Source organism: Podarcis muralis, chromosome 10 (genome assembly GCF_964188315.1).
Source record: "Podarcis muralis chromosome 10, rPodMur119.hap1.1, whole genome shotgun sequence".
NCBI classification, from domain to species: domain Eukaryota; kingdom Metazoa; phylum Chordata; class Lepidosauria; order Squamata; family Lacertidae; genus Podarcis; species Podarcis muralis.
Window position 1 is genome coordinate 28,194,826 of NC_135664.1, and position 26,195 is coordinate 28,221,020.

General features: G+C 41.9%; 1 protein-coding gene across 2 annotated transcripts in view; it reads right to left on the bottom strand.

The window, feature by feature from the left end:
• The window catches only part of NELL2 (neural EGFL like 2), a 107,748-nt gene that overhangs the window by 62,530 nt on the left and 19,023 nt on the right, over positions 1-26,195 (bottom strand). For both annotated transcript variants that reach the window (XM_028745356.2, XM_028745355.2), the window contains exons 4-9: positions 19,167-19,340; positions 18,946-19,042; positions 13,691-13,763; positions 13,452-13,534; positions 11,325-11,453; positions 9,503-9,605 (exon numbers count right to left, since the gene is read on the bottom strand). In XM_028745356.2, coding sequence (XP_028601189.2) covers positions 9,503-9,605; positions 11,325-11,453; positions 13,452-13,534; positions 13,691-13,763; positions 18,946-19,042; positions 19,167-19,340 — 659 coding nt within the window. The remainder of the gene's footprint in view (positions 1-9,502; positions 9,606-11,324; positions 11,454-13,451; positions 13,535-13,690; positions 13,764-18,945; positions 19,043-19,166; positions 19,341-26,195) is intronic.

The window sequence follows — 26,195 nt, forward strand, 5'->3', positions numbered from 1 at the left end:
TCACTAATCCTACCATTTACAGTATATGTAGGTTTAAACAAAAACATGCAATTGTCAATGACAGCTTTGAGCTAATGTTCTCTAAACACAAAAAAGTTTGTGTAAGCTGGTATAGAAAATACCAGCAAAGCCCCATGCAAGAATTTATGCTTCTTCAGGCCCTTTTGAGTGTGTTGTTGTTGTTGTTGTTGTTGTTGTTGTTATCATTTGCATGTGTGCAGAAGGAATCCTGTCCCTTATACAGAACAGTTCTTCACGTGTCACCATTTCCTTTGAGTTTGGGGGATGGGGTGGGGCAGATAAAGGTAAAGGTAAAGGGACCCCTGACCATTAGGTCCAGTCGTGACCGACTCTGGGGTTGCGGCGCTCATCTCGCTTTATTGGCCGAGGGAGCCAGCGTAAAGCTTCCGGGTCATGTGGCCAGCATGACTAAACCGCTTCTGGCGAACCAGAGCAGTGCACGGAAACACTGTTTACCTTCCCGCCAGAGGGGTACCTATTTATCTACTTGCACTGGCATGCTTTCGAACTGCTAGGTTGGCAGGAGCAGGGACCGAGCAAAAGGAGCTCAGCCCATCATGGGGATTTGAACCGCCGACCTTCTGATTGGCAAGTCCTAGGCTTAGTGGTTTAACCCACAGCGCCACCCGCGTCACTCTAGGGGTGGGGCAGATACCTTCCAGTAAATAATGATCAGAAGAATCACTAAACTGTTGTATAGAACATAGAACAGGGCCAGCTTTATCTCGTTCCCTTCCTAATAACTATATATTTGTCTTGAAAACTCAACAAAATGGTAATAGAAAGTGTAAAATATCCCTTTCCTCCCACAGAGTCATCTGCTATCCAGCTGGAAGGATCCTGACAGGGGCTTTTCATTATTGGATTTTGATTTCACTTGTAAGTCACTCTGAATGATTAGTATATTGTCTACCTTTTACAGCCAGTCACAGCATTTCTGGGTTTGGTCTATGCAGCAGCTTTAGTTATATGAACTCCCTACACGAATATGAATAAATGTTTGCTGGGGAATACTGAAATAGCTGCATATCCGTGCTTGCATGTCTGGGGGTGTGTCTGGGGGGTTAGGACTGTAAACTAACCTGCATTAAGAATACAGCATTAGAGCATTGCTAAAATGACATTTCCCAGTCAATATGAAAACTCTGTCCCTTAAAACATCTTAGACGTTGTTATGCACAGGAAACAAAATTACAGTAATAATTAGCTGAAGGGAGTTTTGTATTCTGCAAACTCCCTGGTAAGGGTGAAATGAAGAGGAAAAAAGCTAAACATCTAGACATAAAATAAATTATAAATTCTTTAAAAGGAGAAAACAAAGAAAAACCCCTAAAGCACATTTGCTGTATGATGATATTTTTAATTCTCCCCTGGCAAAATATTGCAAATATTATGATCCTTTAACTCCTTAAAGAAGACAAGTTTCATATATGTGTGCCACATCGTCTTAATGAATTCATATTTCCTTAAACATTCCATTTTATTATTTATACCTTAGGCAGCAAAACAGAATAACTCTAAGTTATTTAATTAGCATTATAAGATCTTTTCTGTACGTTCACACAATTTCCCATACTGACAATGCTATTTGCTGTAGATACCAGAACCAGTACTCAAAGGCAAATACTTTAAGAATGGATTGAAAATTTCGATACATTCAAACAAAAATAGAAGGAGGAGGAGGAGGAGGAGGAGGAGTTATTATTTGTACCCCGCCCATCTGGCTAGATTTCCCCATCCACTCTGGGCGGCTTCCAACCAAGATTAAAAATACATTAAAATGTATTTTTGATGTATTTTTGAACCATCTTATCCAATTCCTACCTGTTTCTCAAGAATACCAAGACTTAGCTGAAGCCAAAGTGGTACACCAATCCTAACTCCCTACTGGGGCATCTGCATCCCACTTGTTACAGCGTTTGGCAGGGAAAAGAGGTGGTGGGTAATCGGATTGGCTCCAGGCTGGTGAAGCAATTGGGTTCTAATTGGTCCCAGTGTTGGCAATGAGACTGGCTCAGGATCCAATGAATCCTGTGTTGTCACAGTCCAGCCTTCAGAATGCTGCTTTTGGGGACTATCTTCCAGCAGTGTCCACTGGGAGAGACATCATAAACAGGACTTCTACCCAAACACATATTCTCCACACACAGATGGAGTGACACAAAGAAAGTTTGTGTCACTCCATCTGTGGCAGCCAGCTGAGCCAGCAAAAGCAAGCAAATGAGCACCACTCAATCCAACCCCTCCATAGCTCAATATAAGGGAAGTTAGCTTGAAGCCTTAGTTCAGAGTAAGTGTTGGTGGTAGTAGTATATTAATGGAAGGTATTTTGTTTTTAACTAAAATGGTTCAGAAACTACCTATTTTCTATATAATTTGGGTCTAGCAACTGTCACAAATATATTTGAGGGTAGACTACTGCACTGCGGGTATAGCCATGAAAAATAGTGGGAGTACCGTAGCACATTTCAGCAATCTGAGCTCCATAGGCATTTTGATGCCTATGCATAAAAGAAGGAGGGGTAGGGGAGAGAAGAGAGTGGCTACCCTGATTGCAAAGATCCTAGTTGTCTACATGGTCGTATTGGTTCTCTTCCAAGTCAAGCTTGTAGTGTTTCCAAATCAAGCTTGTAGCCGGGAGTACAGTATATGCTGAGTTTACTGTCGTGATGCAAATTAATTTGGAGGGCAAAAGTAGGTTTGGCACACATTTGGGAACAGGGTTCATAAATAATTAAGCCATTGGATCTAGCCAATTTAGCTAGGGCATTACATTGGAGAGATTCTGTGACAACAATGGGACCAAGTCAACTCAATACCAAGTACTGTAGGTTTGATCAGCTGACTATGCAAATATAAAAACCGTAGAGGTTATATCTGGTAGTCAGCGTTCAAGCCACAGTCTCTTCATAGTTCATGCTGGAATCCTATATGTGTTTACCCAAGTGTGATACCCACTGAAATCAATGAAGCCTACTTCTGAGTAGACATAATTAGGATTATACTGTTGTCTTCTTTTTCATCTTAATCTGATAAGAGAGTTGAAACCCTTTGTCAATTTTATCTCCACAATGGAGGAACTTCTCCATGTTAGAATGCTTGACAAGTTTACTGCTATTCTTTGTAGCTTTTGCACAGTAACTGGGTAATAAGCAATTAGCACTGAACATTCTTGAACCAGTGGTAGGATGTGCAAGCCATTGCAGAGGCAAGCAGGGGAAGAGCAAATGTTTTTCCCCCCCAGGGGAATGCCACATCTACCGTATTTTTCGCACGATTGGACGCACCGGACCATAGGACGCACCTAGTTTTTTGGGGGGGAAATAAAGGAAAAATTTTTTCCCTTTATTTCCCCCCCAAAAGCAGGTCAGGGAAACCGAACCAGGTCGAGGAACAGCGGGATAGTGGCGCTGCGCCTCCCTGCTGTCCCCCGAGCTTGTGGGGCTGGCTGATGTCTGCCTAGCGCGCAGGGCGCTCTGCTTCAGGGCGCCCCACCCGCCGGGCGGCAGGCTGCTATCCGCAGCGTGGGGAGCCTTGCGGGGAACTCCTGCAGGGCTCCCCACGCTGCGGATGTATGCCTGGCGCAAGGGGCGCTCTGCTTCAGGGCGCCCCATCCGCCAGGCGGCAGGCTGCTATCCGCAGCTTGGGGAGCCTTGCGGGGAATTGCTGCAGGGCTCCCCACGCTGCGGATGTATGCCTGGCGCGAGGGGCGCTCTGCTTCAGGGCGCCCCTCGCGCCGGGCGGCAGGCTGCTATCCGCAGCGTGGGGAGCCTTGCGGGGAACTCCTGCAAGGCTCTCCACGCAGCGGATGTGTTTCCGAAGCGCCGGGCGCTCTGCTTTCAGGGCGCCCGACGCTCCAGGAAGCAGGCTGCTATCTGCAGCTTGGGGAGCCTTGCGGGGAACTGCTGCAGGGCTCCCCAAGCTGCGGGTGTATGCCTGGCGCGAGGGGCGCTCTGCTTCAGGGCGCTCCTCGCGCCGGGCAGCAGGCTGCTATCCGCAGCGTGGGGAGCCTTGCGGGGAACTCCTGCAAGGCTCTCCAGGCAGCGGATGTGTTCCCGAAGCGCCGGGCGCTCTGCTTTCAGGGCGCCCGACGCTCCGGGAAGCAGGCTGCTATCCGCAGCTTGGGGAGCCTTGCAGGGAACTGCTGCAAGGCTCCCCACGCTGCGGATGTATGCCTGGCACGAGGGGCGCTCTGCTTCAGGGCGCCCCACCCGCCGGGCGGCAGGCTGCTATCCGCAGCTTGGGGAGCCTTGCGGGGAACTGCTGCAGGGCTCTCCACGCTGCGGATGTATGCCTGGCGTGAGGGGCGCTCTGCTTCAGGGCGCCCCTCGCGCCGGGCGGCAGGCTGCTATCCGCAGCGTGGGGAGCCTTGCAGGGAACTCCTGCAAGGCTCTCCACGCAGCGGATGTGTTTCCGAAGCGCCGGGCGCTCTGCTTTCAGGGCGCCCGACGCTCCGGGAAGCAGGCTGCTATCCGCAGCTTGGGGAGCCTTGCGGGGAACTGCTGCAGGGCTCCCCAAGCTGCGGGTGTATGCCTGGCGCGAGGGGCGCTCTGCTTCAGGGCGCTCCTCGCGCCGGGCGGCAGGCTGCTATCCGCAGCGTGGGGAGCCTTGCGGGGAACTCCTGCAAGGCTCTCCAGGCAGCGGATGTGTTCCCGAAGCGCCGGGTGCTCTGCTTTCAGGGCGCCCGACGCTCCGGGAAGCAGGCTGCTATCCGCAGCTTGGGGAGCCTTGCGGGGAACTGCTGCAAGGCTCCCCACGCTGCGGATGTATGCCTGGCGCGAGGGGCGCTCTGCTTCAGGGCGCTCCTCGCGCCGGGCGGCAGGCTGCTATCCACAGCGTGGGGAGCCTTGCGGAGAACTCCTGCAAGGCTCTCCACGCAGCGGATGTGTTCCCGAAGTGCCGGGAGCTCTGCTTTCAGGGCGCCCGACGCTCCGGGAAGCAGGCTGCTATCCGCAGCCTAGACACGGCTAGCAGAGCGCTAATCCCGAAGCTTGGGGCGTGCGGAGCTCAGCGCGCCCCAAGCTTCTGGGCGCCGGCAAGGTCTCCGCTAGCCATCTAGCGGAGACCTTGCCGGCACCCAGAAGCTTGGGGCGCGCTGAGCTCCGCACGCCCCAAGCTTCGGGATTAGCGCAGTGGTCCGCTAGCCCTGGGAGAGCCGCGCGACGTCGCGGGGCTCTCCCAGGGCTAGCGGAGACCTTGCCGGCACCCAGAAGCTTGGGGCGCGCTGAGCTCCGCACGCCCCAAGCTTCGGGATTAATGCAGCGCTCTGCTAGCGGTGGGAGAGCTGGGTCTCCCACTGCTAGCGGATAGCTTCCTGAAGCCTGGAGAGCGAGAGGGGTCGGTGCGCACCGACCCCTCTCGCTCTCCAGGCTTCAGCGAAAGCCTGCATTCGCTCCATAGGACGCACACACATTTTCCCTTGCTTTTTAGGAGGGAAAAAGTGCGTCCTATGGTGCGAAAAATACGGTATGTGCAGGTGACTGACTTAAATTTTTCTGAACATTTAGTGTGACTTCATATTTTCAAAGGCTGTCTTACCACTCACTTATCCAATCTGCTCTTATAACATGTTCTAATTTATATGGACATTTCCTTGAGTGCTCTATTCCACTTTACTAGCCTCCATTACAAGACTGCATTATGGCTTTCTCAAAGACATCATGATTTGTTGTAAAGTATTGATCAAAGAAGTGCAGCCCAGGAAAGTCTGAATTCTTGGATGGCAAGTAGGGGACTAATGAAGCAGCTGCATCTCTTTTTGACACAAATAAGGCACTGGATAATGCCAGTGGCTTTGCTGCACCGCAAAACAAAAAAGTCTCACTGCAAAACTCAGTAGATTCACACTTCCACGACTAGTTACAGATGGGAGTCTGAAAAGCCATAAATGAGAAACACAGAGAGAAGGAAGTGAAATCTAGAAGCTTTGTCTGTGAGCAGCCTTGTAAAAAGGAATCTCACATGCAGATCTGTAACATTTTCTACTGAACTGTACAAAAATCTGGTGAAAAATAAAGAACCAATGTGCGCAACTTCTCTTTTTGTTCTAATTTAAACTCTTCGTCTGATTTTAACCTACCATTTATAGACCCTTTTTTAAAATTTCTGCTTTTCCCTATCATTTTGTAGTGATATGAAAAGAAAATGCTCATTTCCTTTACTGAGTTAATCATATCACAGCTCACCAAAGTAGTCATTATTTTTAGCCATTATTTCCATTGATCACTAAAGTAGTCTTCTGAGCACTGTGCACAATACAATTAAGCACAATTATTTGAATCTGTGTTAATTTAGTCCACTGAAGTCTAATAGAGCTAAACAGTTTTAAATCAAAAGGCATTTGGTTCAAATGCAACTTTACAGTGCTTAACTTTGGTTAGCCCATATCCAATGTATTTTGTTTTGTGTGAACTGAGGGATACAGTGTGTTTTGGCTATGAAATTAGAGTAGACATATCTGATTCAAATAACTGATCATTCTTTTCTTGTCAGTCTTGATACTTGCTCCCGAATTTCCTAACATTCCTCTTTTGCAGAATGCACTGCTTTATAGTTTGGTTCTCGGAGAACACTTTATGGATGAAGTAATGCTATTTGATAACAAAGCATTCTGAAAACCAGACTGTCCTAATACACACACCTACCACCTCATTTCACAGGTGTAATTTCAAACCGCAAAATGTCAGGGTTTACTGTGTTTTGTGATAAAACACACCACTGATGCCTTTTTTATGAACTGGACCTTTGCTTCTTGCATTAAGGACTTCTCTAGTGGTTTGAAACCAGTTATTTAAAATGTTTCTCTAGGAGAAATGAAGCGTACAGCTACTTCTCACAAGAAGGCAATGCAAACACATGCCTGCTGGGTTTTCTGTCCTTAAACCAATGAACTTCCTGCAGCCTCCAAAAAGCATCTAATTTCACCTACATTTTTCCAATTACTCTGTCATCCTCAGCCTCTCTCTAGCTGCTATTTTCTTTGGCTCGCACATATACATTGCTCAATGAGGTTGTCTCCCACTGTGAATAGCCCTGTCTGACTAGATTGCCCATTCTCTCAGCTAGTTCACCTGCTGAAACACTATGTTGCACTCAGTGCCCCTAGACTCGCTTGCCCACCTGCTTGTGAGCTTGAAAGATTGCAGCAAATATGATAAATTTCAGCATAAGTGCGCAGAACTGCTACTGGGAATTTTATTTTATTCTAGAGCTATAGCTAATTATGAATACCTATTTTCATACACAGGAGTAAAGCCCATCTGCTACTGAATTTTATGATTATAGACTACTGTATTCTGAGTTGTGGTATGATTCCACTGCCTTTGCCATCACTGCAATGAAATCAAGAGCCTATGCAGTCTGGAAGGAGATTGACAGCTGTAACAAAGATTACCTAGAAGAAAAATTCTGAAATATTGAAATATTTAAGGATTCGTCAGTGATATGAGCTTGAAATTACTTCAGAAATTCAGAAACAAGCCAATCACATTCAGTTAGGTAATTATATTCAATCTAGTTACTGCATCTCTGCCACTGGAGAATGATTAATTATTAGTTATTTCATATAGCAATTAATTATTAGTTATTTCATATAATCTTAGAGTTAGAAGGGATCCCAAGGGTCATCTAATCCAAGCTTATGCAATGCAGGAATCCCTCCCACAGCTGTCCCTGGGTGGGCTTGAACCACCAACCTTCTGGTTAACAGCCAGGTACACTGACCCATTGGACCACAGGAAGGCTCATCTTTTGAAGTATGGAGGAATCTGAATCTTATAAATGCTCAGGAGTTCATGTACCACTTAATTCTCAGAATAAAGTTTAATAGCCTGCTCATAGTACGTTTACTTACATGATTCGTTATTAATTCATTATTGACTGTTAGACACATCATTTGAAGTATCTAGGACTTTAAAAAAAATGTTGCATATGCATGTATGAGTACTGTGTGCTAAATACAATAGGCTGTCGCCACTGCTAGTCCTACTCACAATAAACGCATTGATATTAATGGACATGACTAACTTTGATCCATTCATCTCAATGGGTCTTCTCTAGTAGTTGGGACTAACATTGGGTACAATCCAATAGCTGTAAGGTCTGGAAGCTGGATATTATATTATGTACATATAATTGTATATTACATACAGAAGATGCTGTCTCATACTATGTGAGACCCCTCGTCCATCAAGCTCAGCCCTGTCAACACTGACAGTGGATCTTCAGGGATTCAATGGGCAGGAGTCATTCCTGGCCCTAACTTAAAGCACCATGGTCTGAACCAGGAACCTTTTCCATGGAAAGCATGGAAGACACAGCCTTATGAAAAGATAATGGCTGGAAAAGCATCTTTGTTTAGGGTATCAGTTGATTCTGGGCTGCTTCCTTTAAGGAAGTGTCAGCATTCACTGCATCCATTCATACATTTAGCAGCCTTACTAAAACACTTAATGAAAATGTCAGACAATACAAAACCATTTTTAAAGACCATTTTGAGAACTTGACTGCTAGAAGCATAACTGAAATAAGCAATGCTCTGATCTCTGTCACTTAATGCAAACTCTAGGGAGTTGGCACTGCAAACTGTTAGCTGCAGTTTCAATAGCAACTCACCCACCCCCTCCCACACACTTACACACTGAAACTCTTTTTAGTTGTGAAAGTCACATTTAATTCTTTGTGCTCCAAATGCATGTTTTCCCATAATTCATATGGATTGCACAGAGATTTAAAACGTATATATTGCTTAGCATTTTTGCTTAGCATTCTGTATTTATAAAATATCAATAACATGACATGCAAATAAAAACCAGATTACAATAAATTAATTGGAAGCCCATAAGTAAAACAGAAAGTCAGCCACTGAACAGGATAGGTGCTTTCAAACATCCAAACAGACCTTGGTAAGAAACTGATTTTTAGGAAAAAATATCAAGCATTCAACAGATAGGGCTTTGTGAATCTCTTTTGGGAGAGTATTCCATAGGGTTGGTGCTATAAATGAAAAAGCCCATTTCCAAGAGGTTTCCAGATGGCACTCTGCTGGCTGCACTATGGCCAGCAAGGTCTCGTCTGATGATCGTAAAGATCAATATGAACTAGAGTAGGGGAGGCAGTCTGCTAGACAGCATGGTCCCAAGCTGTTTGGGGCTTTAATATGTCAACAACAAAACCTTGAACTTGGTCTGGTGGCGGATAGGCAACCAGTGCAGTAAGTAATTATGAAGAAAGTAATTACATAATCTAGCCATTAGTGCAAGTGTCATTGGTTTCAATAGAGAGCTAATAGAGAGCTATACCTTTCAATAGAGAGCTATACCTTTATTCACCTGTTGAAAGAAATGGTATTCAAATGCTTATCTTTAAATGAATCATGCCTACAGAAGGGCCCATCCAAGCTGGAGACTACTGCATAGGATGTAAGCTTTAGAAATGTTATAATGCTGAGACATCAAAACATCTATGAAAAACAACCACTTACGTTGGCATTCCTTGCAACACTTGTCATCAATATATGCAGGAGCAGAATTAAGAGGACAATCAGAAAGCGAGCAGATCAGTGCCTCACACTGAATAGTACCATTCTAGAAGCAACAAAAGGTTGTTTTGAAATAATTTGACAGAACATGGTCAGATAAATCGCAATTTTAAATTACAGGTTTCTTTAAAAAGATAACATCTCATACCGAATATACAATTTTTCTTATCTTGATCGTGAAGGTAGAATCAATATACTACATATCTACATTTTTATATTTCTGTCTACATGGATTTCTGATACACACATAACGGGTTCTTTATATAGTGACAGCAATGCAATGTTGTCCTTAAAACTTATAATTTGCTATCCTGACATTCTGCCAGTTGAACAAATTGGAAGATTACTCTGAAGTATAAAAACACTATTGAATAAAACCTTCCCAAGACAGCCATTATGCATGTTTAAAAATAATATCATAGTCCTGTAAAAAAGTTGCCTGCAATGAGGCATTCTTATAAGAAAGTGAGTTGGATATGTTCTGTATAAGCTGCCTTATTCTTTTCAATCTTGGAAATGCTTTAGTCACAAAACGCAGAGCAATAGTTGGTACTCCGTGAGCCCTCCAGAAGTTGCTGGACTTCAGTTCCCATCAGTCCTACCTAACATGGCCAATGGACAGGGATGATGGGTGTTGTAGTCCAGCAAATATGTTGAGCCCAAAGGTTTCCCACTCCTGTAGAGCATTCCCAAACATGAGAATGGCATAGAGCAGGGTGGTACAACACATGGCCCAAGGGCCTCTTTTGGCATCACTCAGCAACATTTGACACACACACCCTGCAGCCCTCATGCTGCCTTCCCAAAACCAAGTAAGCAAGGAGCTGGGCTTTGGGAAGCAGGCCTGAAGGCTCTGACAATGTCCTAGAGTCTTCCAGCCTCCTTCCCAAAGCCTTTTAGCACTCTTACATCTTTGGGAAGGAGGTGGGATGGCTCTAGGACCCTGCCCGATCTGTGTGCCTCCTTCCCAAAGCCTGGCACCTTGCTTAGCTGGCTTTGGGAAGGCAGCACAAGGGCTGGAGGGGCATCAAATTTTGGCCTCACTCCCTTGCCCCAACGACAAGGCATTGTGTGGTCCACTTGGTATGAAAAGCATAGAGCTTTGGATTGTGGTTAATGACCTGCACTTCAACACCACATTTATATGCCACTTTCTCTGAAGTTTGATACCTGCTTCATCCTGCATTTTTTTACTGTTTCCAAATAATTTAATTGCTCGAAACTGGATGAGAGGTTTCTTTTCCAGAAATGTGTTTTTATTAAATAAAAAAGAGCCCTAAAAACAGGCACACTATACTTCAAAGTGGGTATGTACTTTCTACCTGATCCAAAGACCATAGTTTATGTATTTCCTTTGCACCGGAGCCATGATATATAAACTCATTTTGTCCCACATAAATTTAACCTAGTTGAACACATTTGAGTCCTTTTCAAGGGCCCCTCATTATATAGCCCTAGCAAACTAATGGGCAATATGCCTTCCTATTGGATTGTTCCACAACCTGAGCCTTGAGCCCACTGTACAGTGTAACATAACTCTTCCTTTCACCTTCTAACACTGGGCATAACAGCTCACCCCCACCCTCCACATAGGCAAGAGCCAAATTTTTCTACAGAAAATGCAACATAATGCATAAAGAACAATGTAGGTAAGTAAATTCATTCCAACACAAATTTATTTAATCTGACAGCTTTTCATGTCTAAAACATTTTCAGCAGGCTGCATAACCAGGTCCCTGAATTTCTACGCAATTTACAGCCATACCATGCAAGTGCAGTTCTTACAGCCATCTGTCCACGATTCAAATTCCCTGTAGGTTGCACCCTTCATAGTGCAGGTTCTTTCACAATAGCACTGATCCAACCTATTCATCCTCTGCTCAGCTCGGGACAACTAGGTACATGTTGCACAGAGAGGTACATGTTAACTGTGAAAAGGCTTACCTAAAACTATAACAACAATTTAAGCCATCCTGTATCATCAAGCACTACTGAAGCCAAAAAAAGGAAATTGTGAATTATGGAAACAAATATCTAGACACTTATGAACAAAAATGCGAAGTTTGAATATAATTCATCTCATCTTAACAACTCAGAATAAGGCTGTAAGAATGACTGGGTGTTTTATGCCTTAGTCTAGATATAAATGTGTGCATTTATCTCTCTTGTGCTTATGGGCTGCCCCATTAATTCCAATGGAACTATCTATGGAATGAGCATACAGATCTCTTCTATGGAAAAGACTTTCTCTGAGAATAGGATTAATCCACATTATGTGTTTTTTATCTTAATGCATTCAGAAGATTACAGATAATAAATAGATTGTGTTGATGATAATTAGCAACCCAGAGACATATGTGGCAACTGGTTTTTAATGCATAGTGTTTGTGGTGATCAATGTTAGTTTGAGATATATTCACTACTCTGGCATTGGAGTATGATTGCTTAGAGGGAACTAAAGTGTAAATATCATGGAGGATAAGTCTATCTGTTGCTACTAGACATAATGTAGATTATGCTCTGCCTCCATGGTCAGAGGCAATGTGTTTCTGAGCACTAGTTGCTGGAAAACACAGGAGGGGGGTCTGGTTTTGTTCTCAGATCTTGCTGGCATGTTTCACACAGGCATCAGTTTGCCCACTGTGAGAACAGGATATCACAGATGCTGAACCCCATGGGCCATTGGCCTGATCCCGCAAGCTATATCTATATCTATCTATCTATCTATCTATCTATCTATCTATCTATATTATTTCAATACATTTCTATTCTGCCTTTCCTCCAAGGATCTCAAGGTGGCATACATTGTTCTCTTAGCTCCCATTTTATCCTCACAACAAAGCTGTGAGGTGGGTTAAGCTGAGACACTGAATGGACTAAGGTTACCCTATGAGCTTCATGACTGAGTGAGAATTTGAACCCTGACTCACCGGGTCCTAGTCCAACATTCTACCCACTGCACCATAATGTTGTACATTCCTGAGGTGATGACAATACCTACACTCTAATATATCATTATTATTATTTTGGTTTTGCGCTTATTCATTTTAAAACTTTTAGCAGGAATTTTCCTCCACAATGAAACTTTTTGCCCTTAGCAAACTTTTGATTTATAATTTTCATGACATAATTAAGTGGTTGCAAGTATTTCATGTGTAGTAAAATTATTATCACATTAACATAGACACAACATCCAGGAATGCTGTTTTGCACACTAAAAATATAAGAAGGTCAAAGGGTTTCAGGAGCACCTTGAAAATGTTTTGTGCATCTCCCATGTTATAATACTAATACTAATATTGCATTTCTCTTAATCAAGAATTATAAAGTAAATTATTAACTCCAAGGCATTCTAGCATCATACATAAGACAGTAATTAAAATTATATTAACCTAGAATTATATTAATCTAACAGCCACTAATCCCATAGGTAACCTCAACAACAAATCTTCATACAGTGGTACCTCCGGTTGTGGATGGGATCCGTTCCGGAGCTCCAGTTGGATCCCAAGGTTTTCACAACCGGAAGTGCTTGTTCTGCGCATGCGTGCGGTGTGGTTGAGCACTTCTGAACATGTGCATGCAGCAAAACCCGGAAAAATGCTTTGGGGTTTGCCATGTGCATATCCTGAAGGATACGTAACCAGAGGTGCTCATATGTAGAGGTACCATTGTATGCCAATCAGTGGTTCTGAATATTTTTCATTGATTTTGGTCCAGTTTTTTATTCAAAGAACAAATAAATATTAAGCAAAGTGTTATACAGGAGTCCATAAAAATATACATATGTGCATTCATATGTACAAGTCCCTAAACAGAGCAATGGTTCCAGCAATTTACCCCAACCCACACACACAAAAGCAAAAATAACAGCAACCTGAGAACTTGTTACCTTTGCAGAGGTTTTGGCTAAAATATCTTGCAACTCCATAATTTTCTGCACAAGCCCATGGAAGTCATTACACGTTGGGCATGCTGAAATTACAAACACTAAATTTGTCAAATTGTACTTAGGCCAAGTCTGTCAAAATGCATTGATTATCAATTGAATCTCAAGAGAGATCTTGCAGGATAAATATTAAACAAAGTGCATTTCATTGTTTCTTATGGTAGAAGAAGTAGCAGACTTACTGCGATTAAGATCTGGGCACTGAGAGATAAATCCTTGAGGCATGACAAGTAATTGCACGTCTTGCATTATGCCCTGCGCAAATGGGGGTGGGGGAAGAGAAAGGTTATGTTATTTTTTGCCTGTCAGCATTGTATATTAGAAAGTTAGCATTTCCATGTGAAACATTCTAGCACACAAGATAGGTATCCTTCACCCACAAAAAGCAGTTTCCACAAAATTATTATATCTTGCTCTCCTTCACTGTATCATTAGGAGAGTAGAGTAGAAAGAAAATAGCTGTACATGTACACACTGATACATCCATACGCATTCAACCATTTTCAGACTTAAGATTAAATGTCAAGGTGTAATTAAGCAGCAAGAGACTAGTTGCCGTGACTTTGCCATTACGGTACTTTTATTTAGTCACTGAACGAAAGCTTTCAAGTGACCTTTAAAAACAATTTTAAAATAATTTGTACTTTCACTGAGTTTTAAGATACTCATTTAAATAAAATTTGAAAAGCAAGAGTACAAGTCACAACTATGATATTGTACTGCAAAATTTCCATTCATGTCAATGTAGTTTAAGCAGGAGGTTTTTATGTTAGATTGTGCACCAAGTCATCAAGGACCTCGTTAGCAAAACTTCATAAATCAGCTACAAAAAAACCCTGTGTGAGCAGGTACTGAAAACTGGAAGTAGATGGTGCAATTCATACTATATGTGTGTTTTCTGATTCTTTCTACACTCTACAAGGTTGTCTGGGTTTTGGGGTGGGAGGGATAGAGTCTGCAAAATCTGACATTTCATTAAAGAGGCATGAGATTTAGGTCTAAAAAGTAGGCACCTTAACTTATGCTGTATCTTTTCATTGTCATTACCCCTCTATACTTCAGTTATTTTAAATGGTTAATACATCCATTCACCTATATGTTTTACCAAGTTTGCCTGTTGATTTATTTTAATATATGCTAGGAGTAGCTGTCTCATTTCTTTTTTAAAAAAATGATCTCACATGCACAAAACAGCATATAATCATAAAAATAGTAAAATATTATCCCAGAACTCCGTGAATCTATCATTTCAGCCCAGATCTCAAGCCCAGATCCCTTTCTTCAAAGCAAAACAAAACCCTTCATGTTCATTGCTTTTATCTGTGAAATTTGGTGTTTATCAAGAAGGAACAAATAAAAGTCCAAGGCTTTAGTTCTAGGAGAAAGAGAAAGAAAGAAAAACCAGAACAATGAGGTACAGAAGTGAAATGGAAAGAAACAAAAACTGTGACCAGAGTGTTGGACTGGGCAGTTAAGTGTATGAGGGCCATGACTCAAGGGCGAATTCACTCAGCTACTTTTTACACCTTTAAAATATGCAGGTAATCCAGCAGAGTAGCAAAGGTCACTGTAGTGGTTTGGAGTTACTCATGCGTAAGCCGACCCCGTTTGGGTGCTTGGTTCCCTGGTTAAACCCTTCGGACTGCGCAGCCCATCTCCGCTTGACTGCCTCAGTCACTGGCAGTATCTGTCTGTGGGCGTTTCTTAAACCTCTGCCAGCATAAAAGCTGTTTGACACCTAATCGTCTCCGCCTCTCATTGCGCGGGAGTCTCCTGCGCAGGGTGGGCGTGGGTAGCGGAGTGCCTGGGCTCTCTTCACTGACTTCCAGGGAAGAATCCCGGAGCCCTTCCACCTCCTCTTCCCCTTGCTCTCCTGGACTCTTGGTGTAACGCGTATTTCCTTCCCCTTCCACCGAGCTGAGTCTCCCCCTTGTGCTAGGACCTTCACCTGCAGAATCTGAGACCCTCTCCTTCTCCCGTGTCTCTGATGTCAGTTCCCTGACAGTCACTATGTACTCAAATGTGGTCATACAAAATTAACTTCTATATATTTCCAGATGAACATAGTATTGCATCCCTAGGGGAGTGAAGAACCCAGAGGCGAACCCAGTAAGAAGTGTTTTTTTCCATTTCTCTGGGCAGAACAATAATAGCCTAACCAATGAACCCTTTCCCAAGTAAGCCAGCGGTGCATCAATTCCTAGACATAAATCATTCTTCTGGTTTCTTAGTATTTTCATCTCTTCTTGTCAAAGGCAACCCATAAGTATGCCAAAGGAAGTTCAATCAATACTATCAATTAACTTGCTCTGGACGTAGCAGACCCTGGCTATCATGTAGGCCTTGTGATTCCAGTTCAAAGGACACTGATGAAGAACAGTCCTTCCTCCAAAGGCAATGAACAGACCATATTCTCCTGATACATCCAATGAGTTTATACTCAGAATTTCCAGTGAGAAGAAAAATCCATTTAAATATTTATTGTGTTTCCTCCCTCTGAACATTGCTTCCTATTCTGCAGAAAGGCAAGGTGAATGTTCTCCTGGTTCTGGGCAGTGGAGAAAGCTTCTAGTCTCTTACATCAAGTCCAACCCAATGAAAGGAGAAAGCTGCTGCCTTCAGCCTTCTTGTCTCTAACCCTCTGTAGTCGCATTTCTCTCAATGGAATATTTTTAATCTCTGGCCACTAGAGTGTGCTAAAAAATTGAAAACAAAGAAAAAGATCCAGAAGGAAATAGAAAGGCAAACTTAAAAGCTTATGTTCCCAGTTCAATTGCTCTCAAACAGTAATACAACTGGAGAAATGGAAAGCTTTTTAACTGCAGCAACTTTGAGATATTCTTTTGGAGCTGGAATTACTGTTCCTTTGCAGTCCTGGCTCATAACACGCCTAGAAACCACGAGTCCAAGAGATTTTTGGTTTGCCCCACCACTTTCCCAGGGGAAACCCACTCTTTACTGCTGAATCTGAGCAACCGTCAATCTGTGGAAAAACCCGATTGGGATTTGCTCCAATTCAGCAGTAAAAGGGGAGTGGGGGGGGGGGGCGTGGGACAAGCAGCAGTGTGGACAAGCCCTCAATCACTTGTGCCCGCCTACTGTCCATGGTGGAGGAAGAACCCACCTGAAGAAGGTGGAAAGCCTAGGAGGATAAGCACTTCCCAAATACATTATGAATATTCATATTCAGTCTGCCCAGTTCTGAAAGAATGACTAATAATACAGATAATGACATTTACAAGGTTTAGTGTAGCAGAAGGCTTGCTAAGAGATGAAAATATGCCAACTGGAAATAATCTAGTTTACTTAGCGTGGATTGCTTTAGAAGCACAATGTCCATGCATATTTTCTCAATAGTTTATAAAGAGCTTATAAAGGAATGGTGCTCTCTCAAGGAGATAATACCCAGAGCATGAAAGACTTTAAAAGTCAGAACCAGAGTCTTGAACTGGGATTGGAAGCTAATTATGAATGAGTGAAGCTGCCAAATAACTGGTTTTATTCCTGTCTCCCTAATCTATTAGCCACAAATGGGGTCAGGGTTCCATGCACAGCCCTACCATCTGTAGTGGGGGCCTTGCTGGTAACCTCACCATCATGATTTAATCTACACTTATTTTGGAGCAGATCTCTAAACTGAGAAATTGGAAAAATAATTAAAATAATAATAAAATAACCCAACAATATCAGTTGCCTTGCCAGCAGCTGTGCCTTGAGCAAATTGCAGCAGAAGCCAAAGTAAATGTACTTTGAAGTAAGTCCAATTAATCTTCTGTAAAGTACGGTGTCCTAAGGTTTGCAACCTAAGTAACCCTTTAAGGAAAAACAAGAACAAATTCTGGATGTCTACAGGTCTGGAGCTTTCCCCATCCTGTTTACTCTTTTCCTCCTTCGCTTAACATCTAGTCTGAAGAAGAATTCTGAGGAACCCAAAATTTTAATGTGATGGTGAGTCCTATCAGAGCACTCTGAGCATTGGCATTCCACTGAAATGCCCTCAGCTTGCCTCATGAATGGTTGGTTTCTGCCCAGTCTGAGTACATATTTATTTGTGAAAGCATTTGGAAATAAACTGAATTGATCAGGTCCTGAGCTGCTGTTTGGACTGCTGGTGTGTTTTAATGATTTCCAATTGTTTTTTCATTTTAATGTATTGTTTTGTGATGATAATGCCATGCTACTGTAAATATTGTATGCCAACCTGGGATAATTGTTGGTGAAGGGCAGTCAATTAATTAAGTAATTAAGTGCACTTCATGTAGGCTATGGTACTACTCTCAAAGCAACATATGAAAGCCAATAATGGTGCTTCTTGCACAGAAAGCTGTGGGCTCAACATATGTCCAAATGTAAGCAACAATCTCTTCATGTGCTACTCCATATCAGCATCTTTCCTCTGTTCAACATGCAGAATGATCTACAGTCCTATGCACACATTATTCAGGTGTAAGGCATACTCAAACACAGAATGGAAAAGGGCTGCATTTTTAGCCCCACTTGATGTCAGGGAGTTTGGGGGTTTGTTTGTTTTTAAGACATGCACTGAACATGGTTGTTTGCATAGGAAGGCAACTACATGAGCACCTTCTCCCAGAAAGAAGACACCTGGTTGTGCAGGTATTCAAATCATGCTGATTCCATACATACAAGGAGACAAACTTTGGCCTTTTTATAGAGACAATTGTGCTCTGTGCGCAATTGTTTAAAAGTGGGGGTTGCTAAAATAGCAGCCATACCCCATTCTGTACTTGAGTATGCCTTACATCTGAGTAATGTGTGCCTAGAGCTTATGCATTAGAAAAAGGTGTTTTCATTACAGAAGCACAGCATTAAAAAAAAAAAGTTTCCAAATTCCCCTGTTCTGTCCTTCTTTCTTCTATACTCCTTGACCCTTCTGTATTGGTCACCTTATCAGATACAAAATGCCATATTAGATTTTGTTGACCTGACTCAATATGTTATCTTAGTTCTTGCATTGCTTATATTCACACGGCTGCATAGATGTGAAACCAATCAACACTGAATACACGCTATTGCCAAAAGTACTGTTTTTCTGGCCAAATAAATTACTTTTAGTTCCAGGTCGGGCTCATTGATGTTTGGCAGTCATTATATTACATTTGCAGAGAGGAAAATAAAATGTTAACAATTCTTATTTAACACAAACACCACCAGTGCACAAGTAAACAAACAAACAAACAAACATAGTTTTCAAGTACTGACTTGAGCAATAAAGCTACAAATGCACTCTTTGGCCTTATATAGCACCCCGAAAATGTAACTGAATGATCAGCCAGTTCAAATGAAGTGTAGTACAAATCTTGAAATCAGAGATACGAGTGCCCCAAGTTCACATTCATTTGAGATAACTTCTACAATCTATGTAGAAGATCCTAACTTTAAAATTAAATAGATATGTATATGGAGAAAAACATACCTTGAAATAACCATGTGCACTATTCCTTTGTCCCAACCAAAAGGTTGTGCCAGCAGGTAAATCCAGATAAGGCTTTTCCACCACTCTCTCATAAATTCTGTTTTTAAATGAGAGAACAGGAGCAAAGTAAAAAAGAAAAAGAAATTACTTTCATACTATCCAGTGATGATCTAAAATGCTGCAGCAGTTTCAAGTAATTGAAACACAAACTCTTCACTTACTTATTGCAGTCTACATGCAAAATGAGGTGTGATGCACTGATTGCTAAAGAGAGCCTGTGCCACTTGTCATCTGCCAATATGTAAGGAAACACTTCCGTATGTGAGCGATGGCTTCCTGAACGGTAGTGCAATCTAATTTCATTTCTATGGCCGCTGCTTTCTAGTTCCAAGTACCTGCACCAGAAATGGATCATCAATTCATGAAGCAATGTTAATACGGAGGAAACAGAATTCATACTGGTTTATAAACAGAACCGAGAGAAAATCCAGTTTATACATTATTCACATCTAAGGCATAATTTTGTTGCCTCTTGGATGGGGGTCCCACTTTCAGCCCTTCCCCTGATGTGATGTCTTCTTCTTCCTCCAACCACAGCACATTGTGCACAGTTGTCTGTAAAGAAACTGCAATGAGCAAGCTCCTGCTTTTGAGTAGGGCCTCTGCCATGATTATGATACATGAAGATGCCTCCATCACGCAGAGCCCCTATATATGAGCAAGAGATCATGTGTTGGGTTTTCTTTACGGACAAAGCCACTCCTGACCTAAGGAGGGGGGGTTGCGGGCTCACGCCCCTGTCTACATTCTCGCGAGGCTCAGGGATTCCCATTCTCATGAATAGTCATTACCCACAGCGCCAGCCAATCGGCTGGCGGTAGGGGCGGGGTTACTAAAGGGCATTTAAGGTCGGGGCAGCCCTGGCTCGCCCCTTTTCTCTCCTTACAGCAGCTGCGGTTTCCCACCCACAGGCCCTCTAGGTTTGCATTCGGACTTTGCTATGGGCTTCGGCTGATCGCCGCAAGGGGCCTGGTAGGAGTTTTTCCATTTGGCTAATTGGCTGGATTTTAGAAGCCACTTGGTTTTTTCGCCTACCTCGTAGCAAAACGTCACAACTCCTCGGTTTTGGCGGTAGGCATTGGCAGGGGTATTGTTATGCAAATGAAGTCGGGGGGGAGGAACGCCATCACCTCCCCCAAATCTTGAAGGGTAGTTCGTTAAAGGACTCCGGGGGGTGTCGCCTCGTCCGAAACCTACGGAGGCTAGGGCCTAAAGCATGCTCCTGAGCAGTAACCCCTTGGGGAGCGCCTAGGGATGTGCATCTCGGGGGCTCCCCCTGCTGGTGTTTAACCCTTCCCGGTTAGACCGGATAGTCAGTTAGGGCCAATGCCTAAAGCCAATACCACTCTTACCTGTAATCAATAAAGTTGTGGCTATTTTTCGCCCATTAACCTAAATTCTGGTGTCCAGTGTCTTTATTTACTCCATCTGTGGGAGGGGGAGGGAATCGCCACGCAACAGGCTTTCAGTGTGACAGCCCCCATTTTGTGGAACAACATTCCTGTTGATTCCAGTATTTGTACAGTGGTACCTCGGGTTAAATACTTAATTCGTTCCGGAGGTCCGTTCTTAACCTGAAACTGTTCTTAACCTGAAGCACCACTTTAGCTAATGTGGCCTCCTGCTGCCGCCGTGCCGCCAGAGGATGATTTCTATTCTCATCCTGAAGCAAAGTTCTTAACCCGAGGTACTATTTCTGGGTTAGCGGAGTCTGTAACCTGAAGTGTATGTAACCCAAGGTACCACTGTATTTCCCTTTATTGAAATATACATATATAGTATAAAAATCTCCTTAGGAAAGCAGCACCATATGCCTTTCTTTTATTTCTCTTCAAAGAAACATTCCCAGCTAACAGGAAAATTCAGGCATTTCTGACTTCGTTTTGCACACCTAGCAAAGTGCATTTATTTTCTCTTCCACATTCAAGGTGTCTCAAAGCACTCTAGTCTCTGTATTAATGAACACTTAACTGAAGTCAGCAACAAAAGTTATGCATGCAATAATTCTTTGTTCTGTGGCCAATTTTTATTGCACTGGCAAGAAGTCAAAACCAACTGAATATATATATATATATATCTGCAAACAAAATAGTAGAGTTGACAGAATATATGCCAATTGAATTACCTCTTTTATCACCACAATCTTAAAAGGATTGAAATAAGGCAATTTTTAATGAAACAAAACAAGACAGTGATAGAATAGGCCAAAGCACTCTTCACATCTTAATTATCTATTTACTTAAAATTAACATGTGAAACAATGCAAAATTAAGCAGAACTATTCATAACTCTGAACGCTAACAACAGAGATATGGCATTACCACAAAATAATCTAGCCCCTTTAATTGTGTTCACATGAACTAGTAGTGAATTATCTACAGGAGCAGTGCATAAAACAGTGCACCTCTCAGTCTGACTGAATGGTGAATGAGCTCCTATACCCCTTGAATAGAATATAGCTTCATGGATTATCATGGCTGTGCAATAGTATCAGTGACTCTTGAACTAATCTTTCTATTTAAAGCAGAGGTGCAGAATCTTCTACCCATTGGTCTAGTTAATCTCAAAGGCCATTTCCCCCAACCCATGCCCTACACCTAACATCATATATGATTTCACTTGCAGGCATGTAAAGATGCAGCTCTTTACCGAAAGCACAGTTCACAGGTACTGGTCAGCAGCACGTGCAAAACCCTTTTCCTCTGCCTGTGCTGCTTGATTTCAAACTGTAAGGGCAAATGAAAACACTTCACCTGATACCATGATAGAGGTAGTGGTCGTAAAACATCAGGTGGGTTTGGAGAAGTCAGAATTTGGCAGCCGGTTGGATCCAGCTCCCTACCCCACCAAGCATAAGCACAAAGGAAACAATAATAATGATGATAATTTGTAGGATCGTTGAATTATAGAGTCTGAAAGGACCCCAATGGTAATGTGGTCCAAACCCCTGATATGCAGAAATCACACCTAAATAGCCTTTATTCTGTTTTTACTTGACATGATTAGGTTTTTGCACCTTCCATTTCCCTTTTACTTGCATTGCTTTTTCTCATGGATGCTTAATATGGAAATTCTATTGGCTCAAAACTTTATACTAGAGCAGAAGTCACATTCAATTTTTAAAATCCAAAATTCAGCAATATTCCAGCATTTCCAAAGCTTTTTGAACTCCATTTCTGAAATTCAGCTTTGAGAGAACCTTTTAAAAAAGACTGATATTTTCATTTAATTTTTCAAACTTGCTTTTAATTTTCCCCCAAATTATTATTCTGTTGCTTGCTGCTGCTGCTTTTTACAAAAATGGAAGCTAGAAAGAAAGTGGCAAAAAAAGTGTCTACAGATGAGTGAATTCTATTTCTCCTAACTGGTGATTTGTTCAGAAGTGAGATTACTGGAAAAACAACAACCATGCAATGCAGGCAAAAACTGATGAAGGCAAAGTATGCAAATCTTCACAAGCTTAGCATTTGCCAAACTAAAAAAGACAGAACTATTTTTTTTATTCTACATGTTCTTTTTCAAAACTCTAATATACTCTAATATACAAATGTGACTGGAGTCTACCATTAGAGAACAATTTTAAGCAAGAACTTCAGTGAATGAAATTTTACAATTTGGCTTCCTGTCTGACTTGCATAAATTATACTTATAAATAAACTTTCTTTTAAAAACACAATGTCAATACAATGCTAAAGGGGGCATATCTCAACTACTGGGAGCATGATCTAAGTAGAGTTCCTATCTGCAGATGTTCCTGCTGGTACAGAGGTGGTATATAACTTTTGCCCTTCCCTCTGGAGTCACAGAACCACCTCCCATGCTGTTCCAGAGGGTTAGGTGCCATAGAACAGTGTTAGAGAGTACGAGATCAGCAAATTTCACACACACACACACACACACACACACCACTCTACTGAATCAAAAGCCTTCTATAAATAAGAGCCTTTCTGATGACTAGAGGTGAAATCTAGCCCGAACACATGATATTTTTGTTGCATCAGAAAATTCTGAGTAACTTCTGAACCTTCATACACAAGGTGGGCCAGTAAATATAACTCATTAAAGTGTTTGCTCATGGGAAGTTTTATAAACTGGAATAATTTACACCATATTGCCAGAATTCATTTTGTGCACTGACAAGAAGTTTAAAAATTAAATGAAGCCTAGCTGCCAGGAAAAAAACCCAGAGAAATATAGCAGGACATCCATCAATTTAATGACCTGCTTTATAACCAATATTTGGGGTTATTCCAACTTGACAAGGTTAAACAGAAAACAAATACTTATTTTAACTGCTTCAACACATTTCTACTCCTCACAGTGTCAAGAATGTTCAAGAATGATCAAACAGTTGCCCAAATGACTAAAGAAATCTGGTTGATGCTTATGCTATTAAAACTGAGTGATAAGAAAATATTAGATGAAAAAGACAAAAAGAAATTGATGTCATTGTTACTTCTTTTGATGGAACTTACAATATTCAAGTAATAGATAAAGTAGATGTGGTATGTTGCTTGTAAACTATGAGAGATCAGGCAATGAAGCAGAAACAGCAGGAAAATAATGAGGACTATGGCAAATCATACCCACTTCTAAATCCAAATCTATTTACTTATTTTGGAGCAAGTGGTCTTGTACACGTTAGATATCCACCCCCTACTTTACTCCAAAACCTTTTACATATTTATATATATTTTTTCTGCTGTACCATGTATCTAAATACCAAAGCAAGTATTTACTTCAGTTTTTCCTTCAGTAGATATGAATAAACTGTACAAGCACAGTCATAAGTTGAGCACAGTTGCAGTTCAATGAGCTCACTGTTTCTGACTAGCATCATTTAATAAAATAAGTATTCAACTCAAAACATATAGTCTATGTTTGAAGTTTTTCTAATTTCTCATTTTCTTATTTGCTCATCTGAAGGGAAAAGTTCTTCACCCATTTGCGCTCATTATTTAAACCAAAATCCACAAAGATTTCTTAGGGCATTGGGATTAACATTTATTAGTACTGATGACCTCTTATCATCAACAACAAGATGAAAGATTAATGAGGAAATCACACAAAACGGATAATAGATTCACACTCCATGGTTCAGTGTAATAGAGGAGCAATTGGTGGCAATCATTAATTTGTATATAATTAAGAGATCGTACTTGGTTAGATTCTAATAAAATGTATTTCATTCAACACAGCTTAAGATGCTTTCATTAATCAGAAGCTGTATTCATAGTTTTTATGTTATAGCTGCACTTAGACTACAGAAAAGGAATTTGATCTGCAGAAAGTCAGTCTTGCCATCATTGTCCTAATAATCTGATTTGTTGATATTAATCTTGTTTTGTTGAGTTATAATTTCTAACTTTCATCTATGCTACCATATTTTGAACTGCTTGCAATTGTCCCATATATGACACTAGTGCACATGAGAATGTAGGTCCAGTTTGGACCCTTACTTCAATTGTCCTGTGACTCACATAGTGAAGGAGAATGCAGGTGTGTCCCACCTCTTCATCACATGTGACATGGGTTTGCACATGAAAGCCCATACATGTTATGGTCTGATTTATACACTTTCCCGCTCCTACCTCAAAACAGAGAAAAATGGGCTGTTGAACATACTGTCCTTAGATGAACTGCCCACTTGACATTTCATACTATACCCATGTAAAACAGGCATTGCACACACCTCCACCATACACATTGTGGCACCAGCCCAGTAAGAGCCTGAAGAAGGCCACTGGGAGATAAAAAATTTTAAGCACATTATCATAATTAGACAGTGGGCTGAGCCAGGTCTGAGCCAGGTCTACAAGCTCTACAGCAAGGGTAGCTAAACTCTCTCAGGCCAAGGGACACGTTTACCCATGGGCTGCATGGTCAAAGTGGATGTAGTCTCCAGGGGCTGCATGTCAAAGTGGGTGGGCCCAAAGGGTACAGTAGGTGTTGCAAGAACTGCAGTTCTCAAGGCTGACTTTCAAACAACTTCCCCATCAGCTATTCTATTCTATTTAAAAACGTGTATTTATTTTGTTGTATAAGCTGTCCTGCCTTTTCCCTTTTGTCTTCTTAACCTTATTCATAAATTCTCTTAAAATGGTTTGCTTACATTTGATGTGGATTTGTGGCTCCACATGACTGACTGTGTTCTCCCCACTGTGCCTAGATTCCCTGGACCCATCCCTGAAGGGAACCGGAAACTCCCACAATTCCCTAAATAAAATCAATCTCCCATTGACTTGAGAGATTCAAGGACAGAGAGAAAACAAGAGGGCTGGTGGCAGCAGACCTAACATTTTGCTCTGGGAGTTACTCACATTCACAGGTAGGGAGTAGGTGAGCTATACTGGTTTCTATTCCAACTTTTACCTTTGTACAGCAGACTATATTCCAAACAAACAAAAGTCACAGATTTCTACACACGCACATCTCTATCTTCCATCCACACGGCAAGTGGCTTTCCAAGCAAGAACAAGTATTCAAAGAGGGCACAGAGAAGGATTCATAGTGGTGTGGCCTGTGGCAAGATGGAGAGGCCTGGAGGACCACATTCAACCCTGAGCCTGAGGTTCCCTACTCCTACTATGCATACCTACCTGGGAGTAAGCTTCCTTGAGGTCAATGACACTTACCTCTGAGTAGAAATCAGACAAATCATGTGCCTAAACCTCTACAGGAGCATGTTCTGAATATTTGTTTTAATTCTTTGAGGGATTGAATTGAGAAATTTAACCCACCAAAAAGATTCAATAAAACTCCAATAATATTTTCAGGATGTGCCGCTAAAGCCCAAAGTATCCCTATACCATGACCATCTTCTTTCTGGGATTATAATAGTCCCAGCTATGTTGGATGTGGGTGCCTTTCCAGCTCACTGCTACTCTGAATTATCTGAAAGATGCTAAAATGTTATTAAATATGATATGCACCTGTGATGAAAAACTTTATATATCTTCAGGCATCTGCTTATGTAAGCATGTACAAAGTTCTAGCCAAACCAACTGTACCAATTTCAAATGACTTGAATTCTTACAAAAGCAGCTTCTTAGAAAGGTTCTGCCATTGTTCCTCTTGTTTCGCATGTGCAATTGACAACGTAAATTTAAGAGGCACTCTAAGGAGCTTTTAACACTTAATTTAAAATTACCATGTTAACAATCATGATAATCCCTGTGAGATACAATATA